Consider the following 26,653-nt stretch of genomic DNA (forward strand, 5'->3'; position numbering starts at 1 on the left):
ATGTGGTAGCTAGGCCAAATACAAGAGACTTATGAAGTAGTAATTACAAAGAAACCAATAAATTGCTAATCAATTGTAATTACAGGAAAGAGTTAATGAATACATAAGTAAAATGGGATCATATATCTTCCAATTATAGTTAGTCAGGTACACAAATAAGCTGTAATTCTCAGATCTGTTTTGCCTTCTCCTATGTCATTTTAGACAATATATTCAATACACTTGGCCATTATAGAGTAAATCCCTTCATATTTGTATCACAAAAGACACTCTAGTCCTAATTTGTATGTCAAATGGGTGATTTTAATACTGTCACACACAAGATAAGTGGCTCATTGTTTTTCTTTCTTGCAGTTGCTGAATGATATTTTGCTATTTGTTAAATTAAATGTTAAGAGCTCTTTTCTTTTATTGAGCTATAGTCTATTTTACTTAATATTTTTATTTGTTGGATTTTCAGTTTAGCTCTTTTACTAGATCTTAACAGAAGATGTAAAACTGGAAAAATTACAATCAGCATCTACTGTTTTGTAAGCAAAAAACTCCCTAGTCCAAAGAGGGGTTTGACATAAAAACCATAAACTTTTACAAAGATAATTTGTAACTGTGCTGTAACTAGAATTGGCACCTTGGCTTTCTTTTCACAGCGTTCAATTGGGACTCTCTTAATCTTTTCAAAATAGAACTCTGCCAGCTGCAGTGCACTGATTTCAACTTAGAAGAAAACCTGTTACTTGCTTGGAAATCACTCTGTGTGTGTGTGTGTGTGTGTGTGTGTGTGTGTGTGTGTTAATACTCAGAAGGGGAAAAGATGAGCCCTGATCAGAAGAGCTCTTATGAAAGAATCTCCACTACTGTTTGACCAAAAACTGCAGGGCTCAGATGAACTGGGGACAGTAGGGTAGTCTAAACATATCAAACCCTAGAACTTTTTAAAAATTGCTATTTTAACCATTGTTAGGTGTACAATTCAGTGGCATTAGGTATATTCACAGTAGTGTACAACTGTCACCACTAGTTATTTCCAAAATTTCTTATCATCCCAGATAGAAACTCTGTCATTAAGAAAAACTCCCATCCTCTCCTCTCTCAGCCCTTAAGAACACTAATTTACTTTCTGTCTCCATGAATTTGCCTATTCTAGATGGTTCATTTAAGTGGAATCAAAGAATATTTGTCCTTTTGTGTTTGGCTTATTCCAACTTAGCGTGATGTTTTTACGGTTCATCCACGTTGTAGCATGTATCAGAACCTCAGTCCTTTTTAAGGTTGAATAATATTACACTGTATGTATATACCACATTCTGTTTATTCATTCATCTGTTGATAGATACTTGGGTTGTTTCCACCTTTTGGCTATAGTGGTGCTATAAACACTGGCATACAAGTATGTACCTATTTGAGCTCTTGTTTACTATTCTTTTGGGTATTTACATAAGAATGGACTTGCTGGTCATAATGTAATGACCAATAAGCCCATGAAAAAATACTTGACATCATTAGCCTTTAGTGAAATGCAAATCAAAACCACAATGACATACCACTTCACACCCAACTGTTGGCAAGGATATGGAGAGATTGGAAAGAAATTCTGGCTCAAGGCTGGTAGGAATGTAAAATGATGCAACTCTTTGTTCTCTTTTCTTTTTTCTCTCTCTTTTTTAAGATTTTATTTATTTATTTATGAGAGAGACAGAGCACAAGCAGGGAGAGAGAGCACAAGGGGCAGGCAGAGGGAGAGGCAGGCTCCCTACTGAGCAGACAGCTTGATGTGGGGCTCCATCCCAGGACCCTGGGATCATGATCTGAGTCAAAGGCAGACGCTTAACAGGCTGAGCCACCAGGCACCCTGTACTCTTTGTTTTATTTTCAATTTGCTTAAAACACAGGGAAGAGGGAAGTCATTTTATTTTTTCATATAATCCTTATATCTGACAGTTGATACCCTTCCGGAATATCATCAAAAAGCTTTGAGCCTATAGTACACAAAATCCCCAGATTCAATAAACTCTATCATGATCAGCTTTCAGAGCCCCCAGTCAAGCCCCAGGGTGCTTCTCCCATGGAAGGAATTGAAGTTACTTCTATACAATTTCAGAAAGAAGTTCAAAAACAAAAACAAAACCAAGAAAACATCTTAGGCTATCATTTGGATCTTTCTCCGTTTACTACTGATCTTGATGTTGCACACTGAGGAGAAAGCGTTAATTCTTTTACTGGGAAAAGGTGAACAAACTCCTCAGTGTAAGAATATAGTCAGAAATTCAAAGTTCATTTGATTTGTGACCAGCTCCTGAAGAAACACACTCTTACACAAACCATTATGATAGGTAGATAACACATCACCATGTGTGTATGACGTTTCTAAGCACACTTACCTCGGCTGTGTGCTTTGCCACATGCCCCACGATGACAATGACCTTCCCTTTGAAGCTCTGGAGCACAGTAGTGAAAGGGCCCTGGGTAAGCTCCCCTTCTGCCGTGAAGGCAGCACTGAATGGAATGTTGATGCTGCCTGCAATATGACCCCGAATAAAACTGGGGAGGAAAGATTAAGGAAAACATTTATTTGTGTTAGACTTGAGTGTATGAGGGAAACTCACAGAGGGAACTGATTCACAGAAGATAGTACATTAAAATCAAATACAGAGATCAGATTTAAAAATTCCCTGAGCAGACGAAACTAGTTCAGTCATAAAGGCAAATTTTAGTTTGGCTTATTTTGCAAGACAAGTGAAGCTAGCCTAACCTTGGTCACGTCTTGCTTATGCCTCTGAAAATCATAAACAGAACTTAAACTGTTGTCCCAAATTGGTATGAGGTAACCCCTAACCAATTCCCTCTCATTTAAAAAATTCTAATACTGTAACCAAACTGAGAAATAAACAGTCACTGCCTCCACATTGTATAAGCCGCTTTATAACAATATACCCTTGAGCCTCACTCCGCGTCTTTGAGTGCTCCTCATTTGTAGACTGTTGTTTTGGTACGTGCACAATAAGCTTTTACTAATTACTACTTCACTGATTCATTGGCTTTACTTCTGGTTTTTATTTTTTCCCCTGAACTTTCAACAGTTCTTAACATCTTGAATGCTCACACGAATATTTTATCTAGTTAAATATGAAAACGGAATGGAAAAAAGAAAGGACGAAGATGAGTAGAAAATTTAAAGAAGACTCCCCTGACTAAAGGAAGTATTGCAGAAGTGATCAGATGCAGCAAATCCAATGGCAATCCCATGGGTTGCACAATACTCATGGCTTTCAGTTCATTACTATAACCATGATTATTTTACAGCTCTGAAAGTAATATAGTCAATCAGAAATTCTCAGACCTAACTTGATACTGCAAAACTATCTACTTTGGGCAAGTGACTGCTAAACGGGACTCTCTTTAGAGTTGTTAGGTCATTAGCATTGATTGGAAACCCTTCTGTTGTTGGCTATTTCTCAAGTGAACTTAGCTGACATTTCCATTCTTTGCAATTTCAGGCTCTCTAAAGGGGTAATGTGTTATTATATTTGCACTTGAGAAGGGTTCATATGGTTTCATTGAGTCTTTTAATTCTGGAATTAAAAGTATATATTTGTTTAAAATATTTAGTGATATCATACAATCTTAAAGAAAAAATACATGCCCCCAACTAAGGCATAGTATATTTCAAGAAGTGGTAGATAATGAAACCAGAGAGGTAGATTAAATAATAATTATGAACTTAGTCTTCTAACTATTCTCAAAGTATTTAAGTTTGTTTGAAATATGAGATCCCATTTAATGTTATTATTTATTAACTGTCAGTAATATCTGTTCCTGCCAATGAATGCCATGATGTATAACACATTGTGCTTCCTGGACTCTCCAGATTTGCCACTGAAATTTTAAAAATAAAGGCCCATATATCTTAAAAAAAAAAAAAGAAAAAAATATATGCACCTCTCAAAATAATTTAAAAGTACAATTAAATAGAGGCTATAGAGGAAGACGTTCTTTTTAAAAAGATTTTTATTTATTCATTTTAGAGAGATAGGGAGGGAGGGGGAGGAAGAGAGAGAGAGAGAGCACGCGTGCACACACACAAGTAGGGAGGAGGGGCAGAGGGAGAGGAAGAAGCAGGCTCCCCGCTGAGCAGCGAGCCTGAGGTGGGCTCCATCCCAGAACCCTGAGATCATGACCTGAGCCCAAGGCAGACACTTAACCAACTGTGCCACCCAGGGGTCCTGAGGAAGACATTCTTAAATGTTACTATTAATCAAATAATTCTTCAAATAAACATAAAATAACTGTGAAACCTGCTCTGAAAGAGATGGATAGGATACTCTGATAGGATATATCAAATTGGGGAGGACAGGGAAGGTTTTCACTGAGAAAGCAAGTGACAGCTGAGTTAAAACTGGAAGAATTAATAAAAGTTCATTAGACAAAGGGATGGAATGGAGGTGGGACAGGGTGATGGGAGGGATAAACATTTCAGGCAGAATGTTAGGCTTATAGAGGGGAGGCACATGGCCCATAAGGAGAAATAAAGCAAGGCCAGTGCCAGCAGAATTGAGAGAGCAAAGTGTAGTATGAGATAAGATGATCATGGAAATGAATGCAGAGGCAGAACCAAGCAGGGCCTTGTACGTCATGTTGGTAATATTAGTCTTTATCCTAGAACAATGAAAATCAAAAGTATTTAAGCAGAGAAGTAACAAATCACATTTATACTTTGGCAATAACGTGAAGAAAGGCTAGGAGAGTAAATGTGAAGACCAGTTTATAAGAAGTCCAGGCAATCTGTCTTCCCCCCTTAACAATCACTGATTGATGACCACGGAAGGGATATTTATGTGTTCAATAGAGGCATTTCCTCTAGATGTCTTTTAAAAAATGGAAGAGTCATAGAGTTTTAAACGGTTATGCCACAAGCAACTAATATTCCCCACCACAACTCGTTAGTCATCACTGTAGAAGGGGAAAAATTATAATTATTTATTGACATGACAGTTTCTCAGTTGACCCAGTTTGTAGGTTCATCTTTAGAACTCTACTTCTTTCTTTTTCTCTGCCTGTCTCTCTTTCTCTCTCATTAATGGTGAGAGGAGAAATTGAGGCTCCTACTCTCAAGAATGACGGTGAAAGTTGACCACATATCTTACACTTGAAATTTTCCAGTCAGCTGCTGCTTCATCATTTTTTTTTTTAAAGAAAAGCATTTGACATTAATAAGAAAGGAAAGAACTATAAAAAGTTTGAAAAATAAAAAGAGAGGTAAAGTAAACATTAGCATCCCAGTATACATTGTTTAATTAGAGTCTTCTAGAATGGACAAAGAATTTACCATCATGGCCAGATCACCCTGCATTTCAACAGCACTAGTTTCTCAAACATTTATAATTATTCAATATTCTCAACTACAGTGTTCATGAAAAGTCAGGGCTTTGTTCTCAGCATACAATTATTCTGATAGTACTTTTATCTTCAATTAGGATAAATGAAAAATTTGGATACCACAAACTAAGAACCTAACAACTCAAATATTCTCAGCAAATGATTCTACATCTGTCAGGCTGAATCAGTTACCAGAGAGAGTTTCTGTGTTTATCAAACAGCCCTTATCAGCCGTGAACATTTTTTTTTTTTCCTTTCCAGTGCTTTTACAGTAGCAAAAACAATACAAATCCATCCTAGAAATATTTAGGTTGTTTGCCCACCTCCCACTTTCTTGTTTTAGAGAGCCTCAACTACTGCTCCCATGAAAGGGTGAGCCTAGATTGTCATGTTTGTATCAGATGATCTTTCCACGATCATGCCTGACAGGACAGTAGGGAAGGGAAGGGTGAAGGGGGAATCTGATGCAGGCTGAGCCAATCAGATTCTCTCCCTTGAAAATCAGAAATAAAAGATAAAAGACAATGCTTAGACTGTGTTAAGCTTTACAATGTAAGTTACATTTGAGTGCCTGTTATACAAAATTTGTTCAGCTACATATTAGAAAATGGGTGACTCTAAAAATAACATTTATTTTATAAGATAAAGTGTATAAATATTTGGCTTTAAAAAGTACTCATTGGTACCCAAATACCCAATATCTAAAATCTGTACCGAAATCATAGAGGAACACCTAGATGATTTTGTGGACTCAGTATCACCAATTTCTTATGTGCTTTTAAAGATTTCAGTCCAAATTGCTTTTTAGTCACAAGACGTTAAGTCATAAACTTGTTACTATCCTAGAATTTTCTGCTGGTTGTGCTTTATAGTTTGATTTTTAAAAAATCTATATTAAATGTTAAAATGCTTGACAAAATATGATGGCAACAGAGACTTTTTGGGAAGAAGAAAATTATCCAAACTGCAAAAACTATTCCAAACCTTTTTTAGGCTATCTTAACATTTGAAAGATAAGGCACAACAGAAATAAAACTTTAAACCACACTTCCCCTATTCCTGGTTTAGTTCAACCAAAAAGTCCTGGAAAACATTTAAAAGCACTCATCCAAGAACATGCTTGTCATAAAACTTTTAGTGCAAATAAGATTAGGTAAGCATGAATGCTCTTAGGGTGGTCAAACCTCTAAATATCTATCCTTAACTATATTCCTGGCAAACACCAGAGAAGAATGAGATTTGCTTAGTTACATATTAATACATTTACCATGAATATTACCTTTTCTTTAAGTAAGTTGAACAATGAAGACAATTTTGATTTAAGGATCTCGCTTCCTTGGTAATTAAGTTCCTCTACCTACATTAGAAATTCTCATGTGAAACAGAATCATGATGAAGCAGAACTCCCTTATACAATTTCTAAACATGTGAGAGGCTACCAGATTATACTGTAGAGGTAGGTGGCTGAATACTGTTTTTACTTCTGAGTCCTCCGTAATCATAAAATATTAGCTATCTGAAAACTGAGTGAAGCACAGACTTCTGTATATTTTGTGTTAACTGGACAGAATAAGAGTGAGATAGAAGGTAGTTTCTGACATATAGTGACTCTAATCTTCAAAGTTGACTCTGCTTAGTCGTGGGCAAAATATGGCAAGGAGAGCAAAATGACAGGGAATATACATCTGAGATAAGCACTTTCTCCATGCTCTGAGAACTTTAGTTTTATTTCATTGCACTGCAGTCGAAGACAAGTGTGTATAGGTTCTTAATACTAAGGCAGTATGAGAGATGAGCAGGTAACGGCAGATTTTAGGATTACGAGTGTCACTTCACTGCTTTCCTCATATTCTAGACAAAAATTTGGATCCTCTGCATTTGCCTTTTGTATTTAAAAAAGCCACTGTCTGTCAGCATAAACAGAGATATGGGGTAAACAAAACCCACATTGAAAGAGGTTCTGTAGTGAGTACACTACCCAGCAGCCAGACACTCTGCTATTTTAGAAACTAAGAACTTAAAAAGTTTCAGCTTCAACGTACTTAGTTCAGAATCTAGTCAGGCAATCGAAGCCAAAGGATTTATGTAGTAATAGCTCCAATCATATATATATCTTTACATTTTCAGATCGGTTTTGGCAAGGGCGGTAATGGCACTCATAAACAGTAACTTCTTAACCTTTCAGTGTTTATGAAACATTTTTACTGTTAGGATTTTTCATGACATCCTTGAAAGAAGTAAAAGATAAAGGCCATGATTAAAGAAATCATCAGTAATTACAATGAAACCTCTACTATGGAACAACAGTAGTTATAAAAACAGTTATTACACCAGTCACCTTGTCAGGTATTTGAATCAAGTTGTTTACTACACGGATTGCCCTCTGTGATATATTCTAGGAAACATGATTTTTCTTTGGCAGCTGGTGACCTTACCCTGTCTTGCAGTACGCTGTTCCTCTCCACAAAAACATAGCATTCAGCTCAACATTCCATTTGGTAGACATTACCAAAAAGCATTCAAGTGTGTGCTTATAACAAAAATAAATATTCACATTAAACAAAATCTGGTAGTCCAATGTAGAAATACTTTAAAATGTCTGTGACAAAAGAGTTGGATTATTAGAACAGTATTAACAGGTAAGGATGACATGCATCATCGTCTAGGTTTCTAAGATATGAAGACCTTCCTGTATCTGTAAGTCAGTCTATATAACAAATGTTGCAAGTAGATGCACCATACATTAACCAAGCGGCTAGAAAAAATATCCTTCTAAAAATAATACAGGTATATTAAATAGGTAAATAGGTTCACAGTCTAGAAAGATTGTTTACTTCACAAAAGGATTTAATAATTGCTTTAAAATACTTCACAGCTCAAAATTGAACACAGAAACAATCCCATATTTTTCTAAACCCTAAAAGAGCACAGCGTTTTTGCTGGGTACCACACTTAGTGACTTCATACCTCTAGATACAAAGCACACCAGCATTTCCTCAGACACTTTGTGAGCTTGTTTGTCTGCTACTTTGACTAATTATAATTAGTGTTATAGAATCCAAAGTAAAGGCTACAGGTTTACTATATCAATAGCCAAAACAGAATATGGAATTAAGCCCATAGCTTCCTCATACATACTGTAACTCAACAGCGTTAATCAATATAAAATTGTATCTTTAGAAATCACCATTTCTCCTTGCTAAATCTGTTGCTGCTTTGTCTGAATGGTATCACCATCCGCCAAAACAGTTTAAACCTCATCCATGGCAACATCCAACATTCTAGAACATTAATAAATCCCATCCTCCTATCTCTATTCCCATAACCACTTGGCTATCTCAGACATTTACTCCCTTGAGTGTAGACTATTGCCATAGCTTTTTGTTTTTTTCAATTCTTATCTTTTCTCTTGGAAATCCACTCTATTCACAATATTGTTAGATTAAAATTTTAAAAACAAAGTTCTGATGATCACATCCTTGTTGAGAAACCTTTCATGGCTGCCTATAGGACAAAGCCCAAATTTCTCAGTTGAGCCCTCATGAACAAGAACTAACTACTTCACTTCCAACCAAACCAAATCACATACTGTTTCCTGTATATGTCCTGCCTAGCTCCTGCGGTTTTCTCTGCCTAAATACCTTTTCTCCATCTTTTTGAGTGTTCACACATTATCCATCCTTCAAGTGTTTCCTCCATGAAAACTTCCCTTCCCACAGTATCTGTACATCTCTCACGAAAGCAGTTTGACCTTGTATAAAACATACTAATGCTAATGTATGTGACTTCCATTAAGACTTTACACAATGTATAGGATCTGCATTTATCTCATCTATGGAACTCTTATAATGCTTTAATACAGTTCTTAGAATACATGTTATATATTTGCTGAGTAAACGAATTTCAGAATTGTGTCAGACCTAGAATAACTTGTGTCAGCATCAAATATGTTAAGTATCTCCTGGCCTTCCCAGCTAGTGGCACCACTATCTATCAATTCTTGCAGTTGCCACGATACAGAATTATCTTTTTAAATACATAGTAGGAAAAAAGTGAAAGAAACAGCAACAAAAGGCATTTCTCTGGATTTTCTCCAGCATGGTTATTGACCCAAAGGGTTCACTAAAACTGATTTATTTTAGGGCAAAGCTAAAGATCCCACCCTTTGTGACTGCAAATATGGAGAAATGTTTATGCACATCAAATCTCTGGGTGATTCCATCTTTCTGGTCTTGCCTGCACCATTACCTCCCCTCTTATCTTCTTCCACACTGCATAAATCCCCACAAAATACAAATGTGAGCATGCTACTTATCTGATTAAAATTCTTTAATATTCTCTCATAGTCTTTGGAATAAAACCCAAATTTCTTAGCATGTTACATTCTCCATGAAGCTGCCTTTGCCTGCTGTAGTGTCATTTCCTACCCTCATGCATTCCAGCCACGCATATCCAGAGTACTTGTAATTTCCTGAATGTGTCCTTCTCATCCTCTCTGTGCACGCACACAGTATGTTTTTTTTTTCAGTCTAAAATGTCCTTTTTCTCTTCATTCCTGGGGTAACTTTTCTATTTGTCTTTCAAGACCCATCTCAGGTATCACCTAGCTTGGGTGACCACCCTTATATTCCCATGGCTTTCTGGGTGTACCTCAAACATAGACCATTTCACACGGTATTGTAATTCTCTATTTAGTGTGTCTCTCTTAGCCATAAGACTGTGAACTCCTGGTCAGCAAGGGTTCTGACTTAACTCTGTTTCCCCATTGCCTAGCAAAATAGGTCATCCATCAGGATTGACTGCTGATTGAATGAGACTACATGGCACACAGGAACTGGGGCTATGGCTGGATCTCAGAACAAATGGAGCTCTTCAACAGTTAATGTACCTTTCACAACTCACTATTAATTCAGACAGTGGAGACATTCCGGCAGTGGCTACCACATAGTCCCATATTATACAAGGTCTATTCAGATATGGGATTACAGCTAGCTAGAAATTTTAATTCAAGTAGCTTGAATTTAGACCAAATGGGATGAAAAAAATCTTACTAAACCTCCTTAATATCTATTCTGCTCTGAACACAAATATCTCTAAATTATTTTGAAGAAATTTTTAGAAACTAATTCTTCAGGACACAGAGACAAGAGCAATACTAGCATTTACTAAGGATGAATAATGTGGTATAATAATAAAAACAACTGAGTTTATGTGCTTTTCAAATTAAAAAATTTAAGCCTGAGGTTGTCTTTCCTACAGCTTCTGATATTAAAAAAAATAAGTGCTTTACAAATAAAGCTGCAAAAAACTCAGCCTTGAATTCAAGGATATGAGAATAATATTCCTTCAAAGTATTTCTGTTTACAGATAATATCAGTTGGTCCCACATTTACATGACTAAGACCACTCTTAATATGAACTCTAGAAAATTTTAAACTCATTTAGAACCATTAAAGAGAACAAAAGTCTGGCTTGTGTATTATCTTTGAAGTTATTAACATTACTTATGAAATTCATGCCACTATACTTTCTATTGGCTCTTTAAAATATGCAATTATGCAATTATTGGGGTTGCTCAGTGCCTCAAAGGGCAGCTCAAGTTGGTTGTCGGGCAGCTGAACCTGAGTTGGCTGAGGCCCCGTGCAAGAAAGGCCCGAACCCAAGGAGGGCGTTAAAGGTCAGGAGGAAGCGAACTTCCGCTGAGTGAGGCAGGTTGCCAGCCCCAAGCCCTGTGGTTCTCAAGACCCTGGCACTCCTGGCTGTTCTGTGAACAATGATGATGTTCTTTGATTCAAGCCAGCACATGTGTGATTATTTGGATTGTGACCTTTGGTGGTGTGGCTGTGGACCTCACCTTGGAGGAGTGTACTTTCTGAACTCCTCTTAGAGAAACTTATACAGACATGCAATACTGGAGAACTGTAAGAACCTGAGCGCCGTGGGTTAGTAACTCTCTAAACCCAGTCTGATCTCATGGTTGGAACAAGAAGAGTGAGGACAGTGGAGAGAGGTAGTCTTCAAGGCTCCACACCCACATGGAACCCAAGGTGGGGCTTGTATTCCCCAGCCCTGAGATCAGTACGTAGGCTGAGATCAAGAGTTGGAGGCTTAACCCACTGGGCCACCCAGGTGCCCCTGTGTTTACTATTCTTTTCCTACCTCAAATCAAATGCATAGCCCAGGGGCACCTGGGTGGCATAGTCAGTTCAGCATGGGACTCTTGGTTTCTGCTCAGGTCGTGATCTCAGGGTGGTGAGACTGAGCCCTGCATCGGGCTCTGCGGTTAGCGTGGAGTTAGCTTGAAGTTCTCTCTCTCTCCCTCTCCCTCTGCCCTTCCTGCTCATGCTCTCTCTCTCTGAAACACATAAATAAATCTTTTTAAAAATGCATAGCCCATTTTTCAGACTTTCTTCTATTATGTAAGCATCTGAAGCTTTGGCTCTCTCTGTATTGCTAGAGCTGAATCTCTAACAAACTTTGGATAATTAGTAATTTTGTTACTTTTCAATTATAAATATTTAATTTGCACTACAGTGTGTAGTTTGACATTGATGTTTCAAATGTGTTTATATATTTCCACCATATGTTGTATTTTTAACGCTCTTGTTATTGATTGTGTGACCGAGCTCCATTGTCTTTACAGAATTACATTAATCTTTTGAAATGTTGAGATATGTTTTCTGGCCCTATATGTGGTCAATTTTTTTTTTTAAGATTTTATTTATTTGACAGAGAGAGAGACACAGCGAAAGAGGGAACACAAGCAGGGGGAGCGTGAGAGGGAGAAGCAGGCTTTCCGCTGAGCAGGGAGCCACTGATGCCGAAGCCTGGGCTCTATCCCAGGACCCTGGGATCATGACCTGAGCCAAAGGCAGACACTTAACGACTGAGCCACCCAGGCGCCCCTATGTGGTCAATTTTCAGAAGTGTTCCTGCAAGCTTGAAAAGAATGTTTGCAGCCAGCCGTGTTCTGTCTCTGGGTCCAGCTCATTAACTGTTTTGCTCCAGCCTTTGTGGTTACTGAATGTTCCTCTGGTCTGTTCCAGAGAGTGGTGTATAAAAAATGTTCCACTCTAATGGTAGCTTTTAGAATTCTCTTTTTATTTGGTCCATTTTTGTTTTCTATTTTTGAAAGCTGTGTTATATTAGCTGCATACCATTTTGGAATTGCTGTAGCTGTTTGGTGAATTAACTTTTAAGGAGTATGAGTAAACTTTTATCTCTAAAAATGCTCATTTCATTAAAATCTCTTTTGTCAAAAAAATTGCAATTGTTGTTTGCTCTGAAATCCTTGTAACATACTAGAACAAAATAACTGACTTAAACTTTTGCCTAGATAACATTTCATGTTTCTTTCTTATAAAAATAAAATATGATTTCAACAGAAACTTAGCTGTTTAGCTTCTCTGACATAAACTGCTCAGCTCTAATATTAAGAATTTAGATTAGGTTATCTCTAGGTTTCCTTCTTATATGAAAGTTGGGTTTATGTCTTTATTGTCAAGTGGGTAAAGTCTGTCTTCATGTTCTCCAGCTTTCCTTTTCTGTATTCCTTACTTGCGCTACTGGGCCGCACTGAAGTTAGGGGTAGTTTCCTCAGATTGTTGTTTCTCCTTACCTACTATCACAAAAATGATAATAGATTAAAATATTACCTCTTGCAGGGTATTTGTAGTTTAACTGGGAATACTTATAAGCTGAATGACTAAAGCTTTAGCAGAATTTCAGGTAATGGGGTTCAGGGTACAGTATCCCAAAATATGGCATCGTGGTATACTGAATATTTTAAGCTGAAGGAATTTGAAAAACGGCATGTGCAAAAAAGACTTTCTGACCTTTCCCTGAATCAAGACATAAGACCCTCAACTGAGGGATGCCTTCCCTATACTCAGAGGATGGGGACATCCTTATCTCTGAGACAGAGGGACACTGAAAAGAATCTGAACAAACAGGCCTTGCTAAGTTTCCCTTAGCTTACCTAAATTTAGCCCATACCCCCTTTGCCCTATCATATGTTCTTGCCACTGTCTACTCTTCATCAAGCCTAGCATAAAAACTCTCAGGTTTAACCACTTCTTCAGATCTTCATTTTGCTTACGAAGGCTCCCATGTCATATAAAACTTACATTAAATAAATTTGTATACTTTTCTCTTGTTAATTTGTATTCTCTTATGGAAACCCAGACAAGAACTCAGAAGGGTAGAGGAAAACATACTTTTCCTCCCTTACACACATTGGAGGGTTCTAGGCGGTGATAAGGCTAGCTCTTAAATTCATTGGTAGACAGTAACTTAATTTGCTAAAATATAACTGCCTCCCTCCCTTTCATAAATAATCATTTTAATTATTTTATATAGGTAAACAAGATGAGATAAAACTTAATTTTAGATTCTTAATCTCCTGAAAGAACAAATTATGAAAAAAATTTCACCTATATGAAGATATAAGAATTGTGTTAGCCAAATTTTCCTGTCTAAACGATCTTATTATAAAAGCAAAATAGAGGATAAAAATTTTATACAGAGACTATAAACAACTTGAAAAATATAAATGACACTTCAAAAATAACTTACTTTCTTTAGGAGAAGGAAAAGGTGTTAGAGGGTTTTTTTTGTTGTTTTTTTGTTTCTTTCTACTGCAGAGGACTACATTTTGTTGGCAAGGGAAAATTAAATTATTTAAAAAGTATACTAGTATTAAATATTTATTAATTTAGTAAACAGAGAGATAAAGTCACATAAATCCCAGAGTTTAATTGCAAAGATTTACCTTGGTCAGAATGAAGAACTACCCTACAAAAAAATTCCTTTAAAAAATGTTACAAGGAATTCAATAGGCTTTCATTGTTAAGTTTTAAAACACCAGAATCTAATGATCGTTTTTGAGAAAAATTAATAGAAGAATTTTTTTAAAAGATTTATTTATTTTAGAGAGGGGGAAGGGAGAGAGCGAGAGAGCAAGCACACACGAGTCAGCAGAAGGGCAGAGGGAGAGAATCTCATGCAGACTTCCCAATGAGCATGGAGCCCTATGGGGGGCTTGATCTCACAACCCATGAGATCATGACCTGAGCCAAAATCAAGAGTCAGATGCTTAACGGGTTGAGCCACCTAGGTGCCCCAATAGAAGAATATTTTTAAGGGATTAAATTAAGTCATTTAATAGAAAAAAGCCTTTCTAACATGCTTGCCTCAAAGTATTCTAACTTTGCTTTCCAATATTTAAAATCGTTTGGTTTTCTCAAGTGGGATTTACTCTGGGAATGCAAGGGTCATTCAATACTTGCAAATCAATCAACATGATACACCACATCAACAAAACACAAGGATAAAAATCATATGATCATCTCAGTAGATGCAGAAAAAGCATTTGACAAAATTCAACACCCATTCATGATTAAAACCTCTCAATAAAGTGGGTTTAGAGGGAACATACCTCAATATAACAAAGACCATTTATGAAAAACCCACAGCTAACATTATACTCAATGATGAAAAACTAAGAGCTTTTCCTGTAAGATCAGGAACAAGACAAGTATGTCCACTCTCACCACTTTTAACACAGTACTGGAAGTCTTAGCCACAGCAATTATATAAGAAAAAGAAATAAGAGGCATCCATCCATATTGGTAAAGAAGTTTAACTGTCACTATTTGTAGATGATGTAATATATACATAGAAAATCCTAAAAACTCCACCAAAAACTTACTAGAAATAATAAATGAATTCAATAAAGTTGCAGGACACAAAATTAATACTGAGAAATAAGTAGCATTTCTATACACAGATAACAAAATAGGAGAAAGAGAAATTATGAAAACACCTTCATTTATAATTGCACCAAAAAAACCCCACCTCAACCCAGGAAACCTAGGAATAAACTTAAAGAGGTGAAAGACCTATACTTTTTGAAGATGATGTAAACAAATGGAAAGACATTCCATGCTCATGGATTGGAAGGATTAATAGTTAAAATGTCCACACTACCCAACACAATCTACAGATTCAATGCAGTCCCTATCAAAATACCAACAGCATATTTCACAAAACTAGAACAAATAATACCAATATTTGTATGGAACCACATAAGAAATTGAACACTTTGGTTTTAAAGTAGGCTTTCAAAAGGGAATTTAGAAAATTTCACAAGTTGGGTCCTTTGGGAGGGTTACAAGAGGTGGGTGACTTTATTTTTCTTTCTTCATTCCCTTGGGACCACTCCCCCCAAAATGGCACAAAGCACTACTGATTCTCTTTGTTCAGCCTGTATTGTAAAGACTAAAACAAACAACCCAGGTCTCTGCCTAGTTGCAACAATGAGCCACGTACTGTGAGATGACATAAAGGCATTCCTATGTTAGGCAACTGATCCATACTCATCAGAGAACAATGATCAGGCTAGTGGCTCAGCTTTCTGTTGTTTTATTTATATTTATCCTGAGGAAAATAAAGGAGAGTAGGAATTTAAAAATCAGACAAAGAGGTTTGAAAAACTTTGGACTGAATGTCACTCTCATATTGTGTGTATTTTAAAATTTCAAAAAGTTATTTAAATTGTTTGAAAGGAAGTGAGTGGTGTGCATATAAGCTATTTTAATTATTTTAGAAGTAGTCTTTAAAGTTAAAATAGGGTGGGGAGCCTGGGTGGCTCAGTCGGTTGAGCATCTGACTCTTGGTTCTGGCTCAGACTGTGATCTCATGGGCCCTGGGATGGAGCCCTGCTTCGGGCTCCATGCTCAGGAGTGAGTCTGATTGGAGACTCTTTCCCTCTGCCCCTCCCTCCTCTCTCTCTCTTTCAAATAAATAAATAAACCATAAAAAAATAAAATTAAAATAGGGCATTATAAGGCTACACTTTTTGATGGTTTTATGAGAGACTCATAAAAGGCTCAACCAAAAGAAACAAGCTAATAGTTAAAAAATTAAATGTATTTTAAACCCTTGAAATAACAGATAAGAAATTTTACAGCAGGAGTTCCTGGACCTGTCAACTGGAATTTAATGCTTCTTTTGGGAATCCACTCATCTACTCTGCTAAGGAACTTCCAGTATCCATGAAGACATAACAATGAGGGACATAAACATTAAGGTTCTCTCCAAGCTCAGTAGTCTTTCACAAGTGAGGGAAAATAAAAAGTAGTAAATTTTCACTAAAAGGTGGGGATGTATCATTTGAAATAGCAGGCTCCCAAATTGTATTCTTAGTAATCTAAGATTCTATGGATTGCTTCAGGAGTTCAGTAAATGTACAGTTTAAATTTCATTTAAAAAATTGTGATTGCAAATATGCACATGAAAACTCATATGCCAATTTTAGCATATAAGAAACCACTAATCTACTAACCCTCATTTTCCTATAACTCTCATTTATAGTTAGTAAATGATATAAATATTAACTTACAAAGAAAATCACTTAAAATTTTCTTCATTTATATTTTATATAACGAATTTCTAAGAATTTATTTTAATATTCATGATATATTATAATTATATAATTCTATAATTTATATTTGTATACATATAAATTATATAATAATTATATAAATCATATATGATTTATATAATTAAAAATAATTTATATTTATATACATATATAATTACATAATGATTTATAAATATATATATTTATATGCATAAATTATATAAATCATATATGATTTATATAATTAAAAATAATTTATATTTATATACATATATAATTACGTAATGATTTATAATATATATATTTATATGCATAAATTATATAAATCATATATGATTTATATAATTAAAAATAATTTATATTTATATACATATATAATTACGTAATGATTTATAAATATATATATTTATATGCATAAATATATAACAGGGTAGGGCACTACCCTGTTAAAAAAATTTTGAAAATCATTCACCTAGATCTTAGAGTATAGAGAATCAAGGCATGCTTCATGAGAATCTGACAGATGACGATATAAGCAGAAAGATTAAATTGCTACTATTTTGTAACTGTTCATACTTTAGTGCCAAGCAAAATCCCAAGAAGTTATGGTACATTTAATGTCAGTAAAAAATACTTTAATATATTCTCTAAAGACAATATATTGAAAATTATAATAAATACAAGTTCAAAGTTGAGATCTGTTCATCTCTCTTTGTAGGCTATGAAATAGACCAATTAAATACTCTTCATCTTTGCCAAAATTTTATCTATAGCAAGAAGGATTCAAATACCCCCAAGAACAGCAATATACACTAGAGAAACACAAAAACCAAGAAAATGTCCCAATATTCTGGTGTTATCCAGAAACCAGTTTAAGGTCATGCAATGTTATCTTATATTATGCAAGTCTATTCTGGCATCTAGTTTGAGAGTTATTTAGCTATTTGAATTCAGAGGAATCCCAGATATGTTCATTGTTTTTACCAAACACCCTTAAAGCGGAAAGGAAACAGTATGAGTAAGGCAGTACCACCATTTTAAAACCACATGTGTAAAGGATACTCTTCACTATTCCGGATGTCAACTACCAGGAGCTTTGGTTTACTGGACTTTGTCTTCTTGGTGGGTGTTTTGAAATGGCCTGTCACTGTGAGTTCACACAAGTCAATCAGGTCCTCTGCTGAAATCCGGGGTGATACTTCTGACTTTAGGTCATTTAATGGGATAGATTCTCTTGACTGAAAAAAAAAATATACAAACACCACAAATATTGAGAATAATACAGAGAGACAAACTATAGCCAATATAGAATATCTGTAGGCTCTTGATATCAATCATTATAGAATATAGGAGAACAGGAAACTGAATCTCACTTTAGTGGTCTACTGTGTAACTGTATTCCTTACTATTGAGGTTTACTTACTCAATAGAGGAAAGCATTGTTCTTTTGGTTCACTACCAACTCCTGCCTCAAATTTGATAGAAAAAGATGAGGCAGAGTTTTCCTTATAAGAGCACTGTGTATCTTTAAAGACAGCTCCTTTAAGCACATTTCACTTTTCTTCAAGTATAATTACTATTGTTGTGAATCACATTAATTAAAACTCTGGTAATATAAGAAATTACACTGTAACTCAGTATACATATTAATTAAAGAACCTGGTTCTAATATACATATTAGACTTTCATAACATAATTTATGTCACATATGGATAGTTGAGCAGAAATTAGATTTTTCAGAGACGAATGCAGAGCAACATAACACTTTCTTAGATAGTAAACAAAAATGACAATGTATCTTAATTGTGAAGGAGGTAAAATCAGACTCCAGACAATCAAACTAGCACATTGGTCTATGTGACTATTATGTGGTGTAAGACTGATTCAGAATAAGGGCTATTTACAACTGTTCTCCATGTTATTTAGTAGGGAGAGGGAATTTCCTCCCCTATAAAAGGCAATGCAATACAACTCAATTCAATTCAACCTAAATTTATGGAGCACTAGTAGATACTCTTGAAAACTTGTTTAACGACTTGAGAATTTAAGAACTTTCAAAATTCCCTTGATTGAAAACATAGAGATTCAAAAGAAAAAATGTATTTATATGCTTAAGTTTTCAAAACAGTCTATTGTCTCATTTACTCATTTTCTCTGTTTTCACAATTCCGTTGTGGGATACCACATTTAGAACTTCTGATTTAGAATTTCTAGGCAGGAGAGAATAAAGCACATGCATCATTTATCAGACACACTTTTTTTTAAAGCTTTTATTTAAATTCCAGTTAGTTAACATACAGTGTAATATTAGTTTCAGGTGTACAATATAGAGATTCAACGCTTCTATACAACACCCAGTGCTCATCACTACAAGTGCACTCCTTAATCCCCATCATCTATTTAACCCATCCTCTGCTCCCCCACCCCCCCGCACCTTGTAACCATCAATTCAGACAGACTTATTTTGAAAAAAAATTGTTTTCGGTTGTAGTTTTAATGTCAGCTCTCATCCCTTGGGTTTCCCTGACTATGCCATAAATTCTTTAGTGGTAAAGCACATTTTCTCCCACTTCATTAGCTTTTAAGTAGAAATGGAAATTGCTAAGCTTTGTGGGTTTATGGCTCTTAATAAAAGACAGACATTAGAAATTTTAATTTTTTAATATTAAGAATTAAATCTACTTAAATATTCTGAAATTAAAAATACTTCAGAAAAGATAAAAGAACTTCAAAATCAGCTAGCCATACAATCAATGCTTCCATCTCATTTTTTGTTAGATTGCAATCTCAATAGGTATTTTTCCTAGCCTTCACATGAAGTTGTACATTTATGAAGATAAAGAACTTTTGATTACCCTAGTTCTGCTTTTAGTCATTTAGTGATGAACATGGCATTTCAAACAGAGGTTTTGTCTGAATGAAAGATGTGCCCTGGCTGATGAAGAAGAGAATTTGACAGAAATTTGTCCAGTGTATTCTCTATGAAGAACTGATTTAAGAAAGATCTGTCCTTGGCATTGGTTCTAATCGAATGTGTCATATATAAGGAGTTTCTCGAAGGAAAGAGCAGTTGGTACATGAAATGGTAAGAGCAGAAGAAGAGAGGAATCACTGACAATTGCATCACTTTCTGAACTTTTGTGAGTGTGTATCAGTGAAGAACTTTAACATCACGCATGAAAATTCCTCTGCAAATTAATTTTAAGAGATTAGTAAGTTAGACTTAGGACAAATTAAACTACTTTGCTTTATGAAGAAAATAATTATAATACTAAAAATTACAGAATTTAGTTTCTCTTTTATTAAGACAATTTTATATGCAATTTTACCATTCATTGTACAATTTCCACTTAGAGGTATAAAAATAAAACTTTCTCTGTACACCTGTTGTCTCATTTAGTACTATTGACATTGGCATTTTCCTGTGTGATTGGGTTTCAAATTCACGGGACTTTGCTTATGGACAGTGGACAAGAATTTAAAATAACTGTAGAAAAACTCTGGAAATATGTTAGTTTATCATTTCTGCCCCAGAACCTATATATACAATGCATATTAAGCTTAGACATCCAAATATCACAGGCCAATTTGTCTGAGATCTACTCCGTTAAGAAATTCGTATTTTGTAGCCAACCTAGAGTCAGAGGTTTTTTGTCTTTGTTTTGCAAGTTTGTAAGTTTTACTGAATGTGTGGGCAGAAAGGAAAGTGATAAGAAGCTATAATTCAAGAGAAAAATTCTTGGTCTTAAAGTCATTCCCGGCGCAGCAGAGGGACACAGGGCTGGCGTTCCCTGTCCATGGCCTCTCAGGACATTGTTGCCAAGACTCAGAGCCAGCTGAAGTGGACCCCGGCCCCAGCCTCAGCGCCTTCCCTCTGATCTCCTATTTGAAGACCTGATCCATGACGCTCTGAGTGGAGAGCAGGGGACGCTCTGGGGGTGCTTCCTGTGGGGACTCCTTCTCCATTCTCTGCCTCTCTGGTATTCACAAGTACCACCAAGAGAATCTCAGGGAGAAACATCAGAAACCCAAGGCTCACTGACTCATGGCCTCGGAACTTACTTCAGTAGCCTCCGGATCTAACCCTGACCTTGGGGCCCCATGGCCTAATGCCTGGCTGATAAGTTGGTACCTCTTATGGAACCTCTGCACACTGAGACCCACCTTGGACCTCTGCTCCAGGTTCTCCCTGAGGTCACCTCTCACATACACAGAACAGCAGTTATGAGACACTCCTGCAGGGGGCAAGAAGCACTTGGCCCTGCTTACATGCCTAAGAAACTGCTATATTCACCAACAGAAAAACACTGGGAAATTCTGGGTCTTAGGAGGTGAATGCACTGAGAGCCTGCCTCCCTCTATCTACCTTGTGCTCAGTCACCTAAGGCTGACCTATTTTGGAACCTCTGAACATAAAGAAAACCTTGCAACTTTTCCTTTGCCTACATTACCAATGACCAGAACATAGGGTAGCCTGTAATCACCTCAAATGCAGGGACAGAAAAGGACATAGGGCTGCTGAAATTAAGAGATCAGTGTCAGAGGACCACAGTTGTGGTTCCACAGCCAACTCAGACATGCACTGAGGCAGGACCCACTCTTGTTCTCCCTTTATAAAACCTCACAGAAACCACACTGAGCCAGGCACAAAGAGCATGCAATAAGACAACACCTAAAAGGTGGTGGGGAGGAGGAAGTGTGGGCAAGCTCCAGAGTTTGGAAGACACAGGAGTGGACCCTCCAAACACAGGGAAGCACTTTCAGCAACTCCTCTCCCTGCACTATCAATGACCAGGACACAGAGAGACCATGACCACTTTCAAATGCAGGTGGAGTCAGAATTTACTCTTCAGTGTTACTGAAAAAAATCATCCTTCAGTAGAGTGGGCTCTCTGAAATGACTATCTGGATATATTAGTTATAATCCTAACTAAGCAAGGAAAAAATCTAAATCTGACAACAAGACAGGCATTTTGCTGTGTACATTAAAGTATTGGGAGAATGACTTGGTCATGATACCTGAGCACGTGAAATGGCAGACTTTAATGAGAGCATGTCTGTATACCCTTATGTTGAGTATGTAACCAGCAACCATAAGGGTATAACTGTATACACTTATGTTTTATATGTAAGGGCTCTTAAATAACTATAAAGGCATTTTAAGTGTGAGAATTCCATATTTCCTGTCATGGATTCTGGCACTAACTTTAACCTGGTTACCAAGACAGATACCTGGAAATAAGCACAGACGCTCTGTTCTTCCTTATTCCTCATTCTAATCTAACATGTCCCCAAGTTCTACCAAAATACCTCGAGTATGTTCCCTGATTCATTGTCCTATCTCAAGGATTCATTGTTTCTTACACTGACTCTAGAAGCTGTTTGCTTCTCTCTATCCCCCTTTTCTCTGCTTCCCTATCACCTAAAGTCATTCCTTCTAATCTATCTTCCAAATACCATTTGAGCTAAAAATAAAAATCTAATCATGTAACCATTCCAAGACAAAGAAAACACTGAAGTGCCCCAGGACACTTTTATTAAGCTACCTTAAACTAATACTTAACTCTGACAAAGACAGCACTAAACACACACACACATGTAATATTTTTTACGAATAAAGATTTTTTAAAAAAAATCTCAAAACTAGAAAACTGAATGCAGTACCAACTTGAAAGAATGACATACTATAATCAAGTAGGGGCATGTTCCAGGAAGGGCGGTTCAATATTAGGACAATTTTTTAAATAATTCATCGCCTTTATTAGTCAAAGGATACAAAGCATGTAATACCACTACAACTGACATAAAGCCATATGTGATAAAACTCAGCATTTGTTCTCAATTTTAGAAAAAGAAAAACTGATGGTAAACATGTATCAGAAAGAAAGTTAATTAGATGATGAAAGATGTTCTTTATTTTAAATATTTGACATTCTACTCAATGATGAACCACAGAGGTAGACTTATTAAAATGAAAATGCAGAGCTATAGCTATCAGCATTATTATTTGTTATTGTTATGGAAGTTGCTACTGAGACAGTAAGAAAAATAAATAAGGGTTATAAATATTGGAAAAGAAGAAATAAATTATTTTTACTTTTAGGTGATACAATAGTCTACTTAGAAACCTGAAAATCCAATAAAATTGGTTAAGAATTTGATAAGGTTTTAGTTACAACATCCATACCATAAAATCATTAGTTTTTCTACATGTCAGCAGAAGCCAGTCAGAAAATACAATGAGCGAAAGCTTTCATTCACAATATCAGAATATTTCCCCCAAATAAAATATTTAGAAATAAGTACATCACATTTAAAGAAATGAAACAGTTTCATGATGGGCATTTGAAAAAAAACTGAGAGATAGAAGATGTTATCTAGAAAGAAATAGTCACTATTATAAGAACTTTATTTTTCTTTGGAGCAATGTATTAATATAAAACAATTTTATCAGACTCCTAAAAAGGATCTTTTTTCCAATTTTGAAATGTAAATTCTAAAATTCATTTGACAGACCAAATAGGTGAGAATGTCAAGAAAATACTGAAAAATAATACATTATTATATATTAAAACTGTATAAAATTAACAGTATGGTACTGCACCAGAAGAGACCAAAAGATTAACAGGACATATGGGGTCACATAAATAGGCTCAAAAACACATAAGTATTTGCTGAAAGAATAGGATGCCATGTCAATCACTAAGGGAAGAACGTATAATTTAGGACACAGGGTTGGCAAAACTTACTCTCTAAAGCCGCTTGGAAATTAAGGATTTCAAAAGCTATTTATAGCACTGGGTAATAAGTGAGGCCAGTAGCACTGCTTTCAGAAGATACCTGATAGATTTGATAGTTTCTTGAAAGTTTTGAGAGCAAAGTATCATTTATTAAACATCTACTTTATAATTCAAGAACTTAAAATAAGACAGAACAGAAAGTGACATACATTGCATACATCTATACAGAGAGATCAATCTGAATGTTGAGCAAAAACAATTTTTTTAAAAACACTATCTCACTGAATAATTAGAATTGGAACAGTAACTGGAATACTAAAATACTCATCTAAAAGAAAGGTGGATATGAATCAGAAAGTATGAAGAGCACAAGTAAGCATATTTATGAGGCAGGAAACATCATAGGCTAACCATGTATTTAATAATGTATATTTCAACACAATAAAAATATACTTTTTCTTGAGGACAACGTGTAAAAGCAAAAGTCAACTCAAAGGTTTTTTCAAGAGACACATAATATTTCTAAGAGAGAGACTGGATCAATATAAATGCACTAATGACAACACAGAGCCAGGTACCTCAATAGCTTGAAATTCTTGTATTTCTTTCTTATCTCCCATAGCAAATATAATAGAGCCCTGCCCAGCAAAGGTGCTAAGATGTTTGATAAATAATTGCACGAATGTGTAACAGAATGAAGAGTGATGTTTTCCCTATGTTGAAACAAAGAGATATGTTGATATGCTATCAAATAACAGAAGCTACCAACCAAAGGCAACACCACCTCCTCTAGGACCAACTGAAAAGGAACAGAAGAGACTTTACTGTTTCAAACTATCACCCAGCAACACCTCTCCTCCCAGTCTATATAAGGAGATTTAGTGGGGGCGGGGGGGTGTTGTCAACTTTGTGGAGAGCACGATGCTCAGGATCCGATGTGCCTCCCTTCCCATCCCACAGGGTAGAGGCGATTTCTGGACACTCACATCACCCTTCACAAGGCAAATGAGGGTGAGTGCTGATGACAATCATTTGAGGAGATTTGGGCATACCTGTAAGAAGGGGTGGCTGACATTCTGTTTTGTAGAAGAATATCTGCTTACACAGAAGACATTAATCTGGCCTCTCTGAGCAGGCAAGAAGTAGGGACACATGGCAGTGCTGAGAGAAGGGGTGGTAGACACCTTCTCTGACCTTAAATTCGCAAGCTGTACAGTGAGAACAATGATGCTTGCCTTATTTACCTCACAAATTTACTGTAAGGAGCAACTGGCATAACAGATATAAAAATGTTTGGTAGACTGTAGATCTTATATAAAATAAGTTGTTGTTATTAAAAATTGAATCCCAATGAAGTAGCTTGAATTTCATGGTAGTCTTGTTATAGTCTAATTTTGAATGAATCATCAATTAACAAATATTTAACTAGCCTGTTCTGGCCATCTTGTGAGAGAGAAAATATCATTTCCACCTCAAAAACCCCACAATCTGGTTGTAAAGGCAAGACTAACATAAATGAAGCAGTAAACTAATACGATAGCAGAAACATCTATAGAGTGCTTACTCCGTGCTAGTCACTGTGATAAGCATTTGACATACATGAACTCATTTAAGTCTTGCAACAATCCTATGAGATAGGTTTTATTATTTTGCTCATTTTATAGATGAGGAAATTGGGGCACAGAGAGGTAAAATAACCTAATCAGTAAGTAATATGTAATCAGTAAATAACAGAGACAGGATTCAAATTGGGTCAGTCTGGCTCTGGAGTTTGGGCTCCTAACCATAGGATTCCATGTATGGAATCACAGGTACATAGTATAAGAATTCAGACGAAGGAAGAAAAGCAGTATAAGCAGAATTACCAAAATATAGGTGGAGTAAGTAGGACTTGAGTTAGGAGAAATCAGTAGGGTTTAGATAAGTAGAAAAGAGAAAGAAGAGTGGCGCATAAGTGGATAACTCTAAGAGTTCTGAAATGTGAATGAACAAGGAAATGTTCCATAAATAATTATTGAGCACTTACTAGGTACCACACATTGTGAGTGGGATACAATAATGAACAAAACAAAGATACTTGTTCTTATAGAACTTAAGTCAATAGGTGTGAAAAAGACAATGAACAGACTAGTCTTACTGAGCTGAGCACCCATACTAGGAATTAGAGGGAAACAGTATTGAATAGGTGGGTAGGGAATAGATCATGAGGATTCTGAAAGAAGAAGAAGCTTGAGGATATAACAGGTAAGGATATAAATAGGTAAGTACTATAGGATTTTTGGACGAATGTGTCACGTTAACAGCAATATCTGAGGGAAACTAATTTGGCTGTATTCTGAAGGATGAAATAAAGATGGGAAAAATGACAGCCAGAAAGACTTGTTAGAAAGTGAATTTTATGAAGATTTAGATTAAATGATGATGCTGGAAGATGAGAGCTTTGCTTTATTCACTATCCTCTTTTTTCCTTTTGTCTTTCCCTTTCTACTTTTTTTTTTTTTTTTTGGCCAATTCTCTCCCATCCACAGTGAAAGATACATTAAAACAACAAAATAATAAATAATAAAATTACTCTCCAAGGGGTGAGTCCTTGTCTAGCTCCTATCCCTTTATCTTTTCATCTCTACTTCCTCCTTGCCATTCATTCCTGAAATCACTGAAACTTGGTTTCTGTCATGATACAGAAGAAGAAATGGTTCATTTGTCTAGGAAAAAGTGGACGATTTGGGAATACTAAAGGGAAAAAAGACATATGAAAAGCACTATAAGAAAGTATATAAAAGATAAAGGAAAGGGATGAGTAAATGATGGCTCTTAAATTTTGAATATGGGTGATTAGGGAAAAAAGATTAGGTAACAGTGGCAAACAGTAAATAAGGGGAAGAAAAGTTCAGACTTGGATATGTGAAATCGAGGTTGCATAGGGTCTGCTAAAGATGAAGTATTGAGAATGCAGTTAGAGATAGAAACTGGTGTTTGAGAGAAGTCATGGTTGGACTTACAGTTTTGGAATTCTCAACATACAAATTACAGTTTAAGTTATGAAAAAAGAGAAACAATTTGAATAAAAAGGGAAAAATGGCAGGAAAAAAATCCTAGTTTTGGTAGGCACATCTAT

At 35.9% G+C, this 26,653-nt stretch overlaps 1 protein-coding gene and 1 non-coding gene across 3 annotated transcripts in view; both read right to left on the bottom strand.

Annotated features, from left to right (window-relative positions):
* The window catches only part of TBCK (TBC1 domain containing kinase), a 201,409-nt gene that overhangs the window by 19,834 nt on the left and 154,922 nt on the right, over positions 1-26,653 (bottom strand). For both annotated transcript variants that reach the window (XM_008689397.2, XM_040626208.1), the window contains 2 exons: positions 17,858-18,033; positions 2,379-2,538 (listed from right to left, as the gene is read on the bottom strand). In XM_008689397.2, the coding sequence (XP_008687619.1) occupies positions 2,379-2,538; positions 17,858-18,033 (336 nt within the window). The remainder of the gene's footprint in view (positions 1-2,378; positions 2,539-17,857; positions 18,034-26,653) is intronic.
* LOC121101937 lies at positions 21,493-21,626 on the bottom strand. Its single transcript, XR_005833972.1, has one exon. It is a non-coding gene; the product is annotated as a small nucleolar RNA SNORA71 (small nucleolar RNA).

The sequence above is a fragment of the Ursus maritimus genome, unplaced genomic scaffold, assembly GCF_017311325.1.
Source record: "Ursus maritimus isolate PB19 unplaced genomic scaffold, ASM1731132v1 scaffold_11, whole genome shotgun sequence".
NCBI classification, from domain to species: domain Eukaryota; kingdom Metazoa; phylum Chordata; class Mammalia; order Carnivora; family Ursidae; genus Ursus; species Ursus maritimus.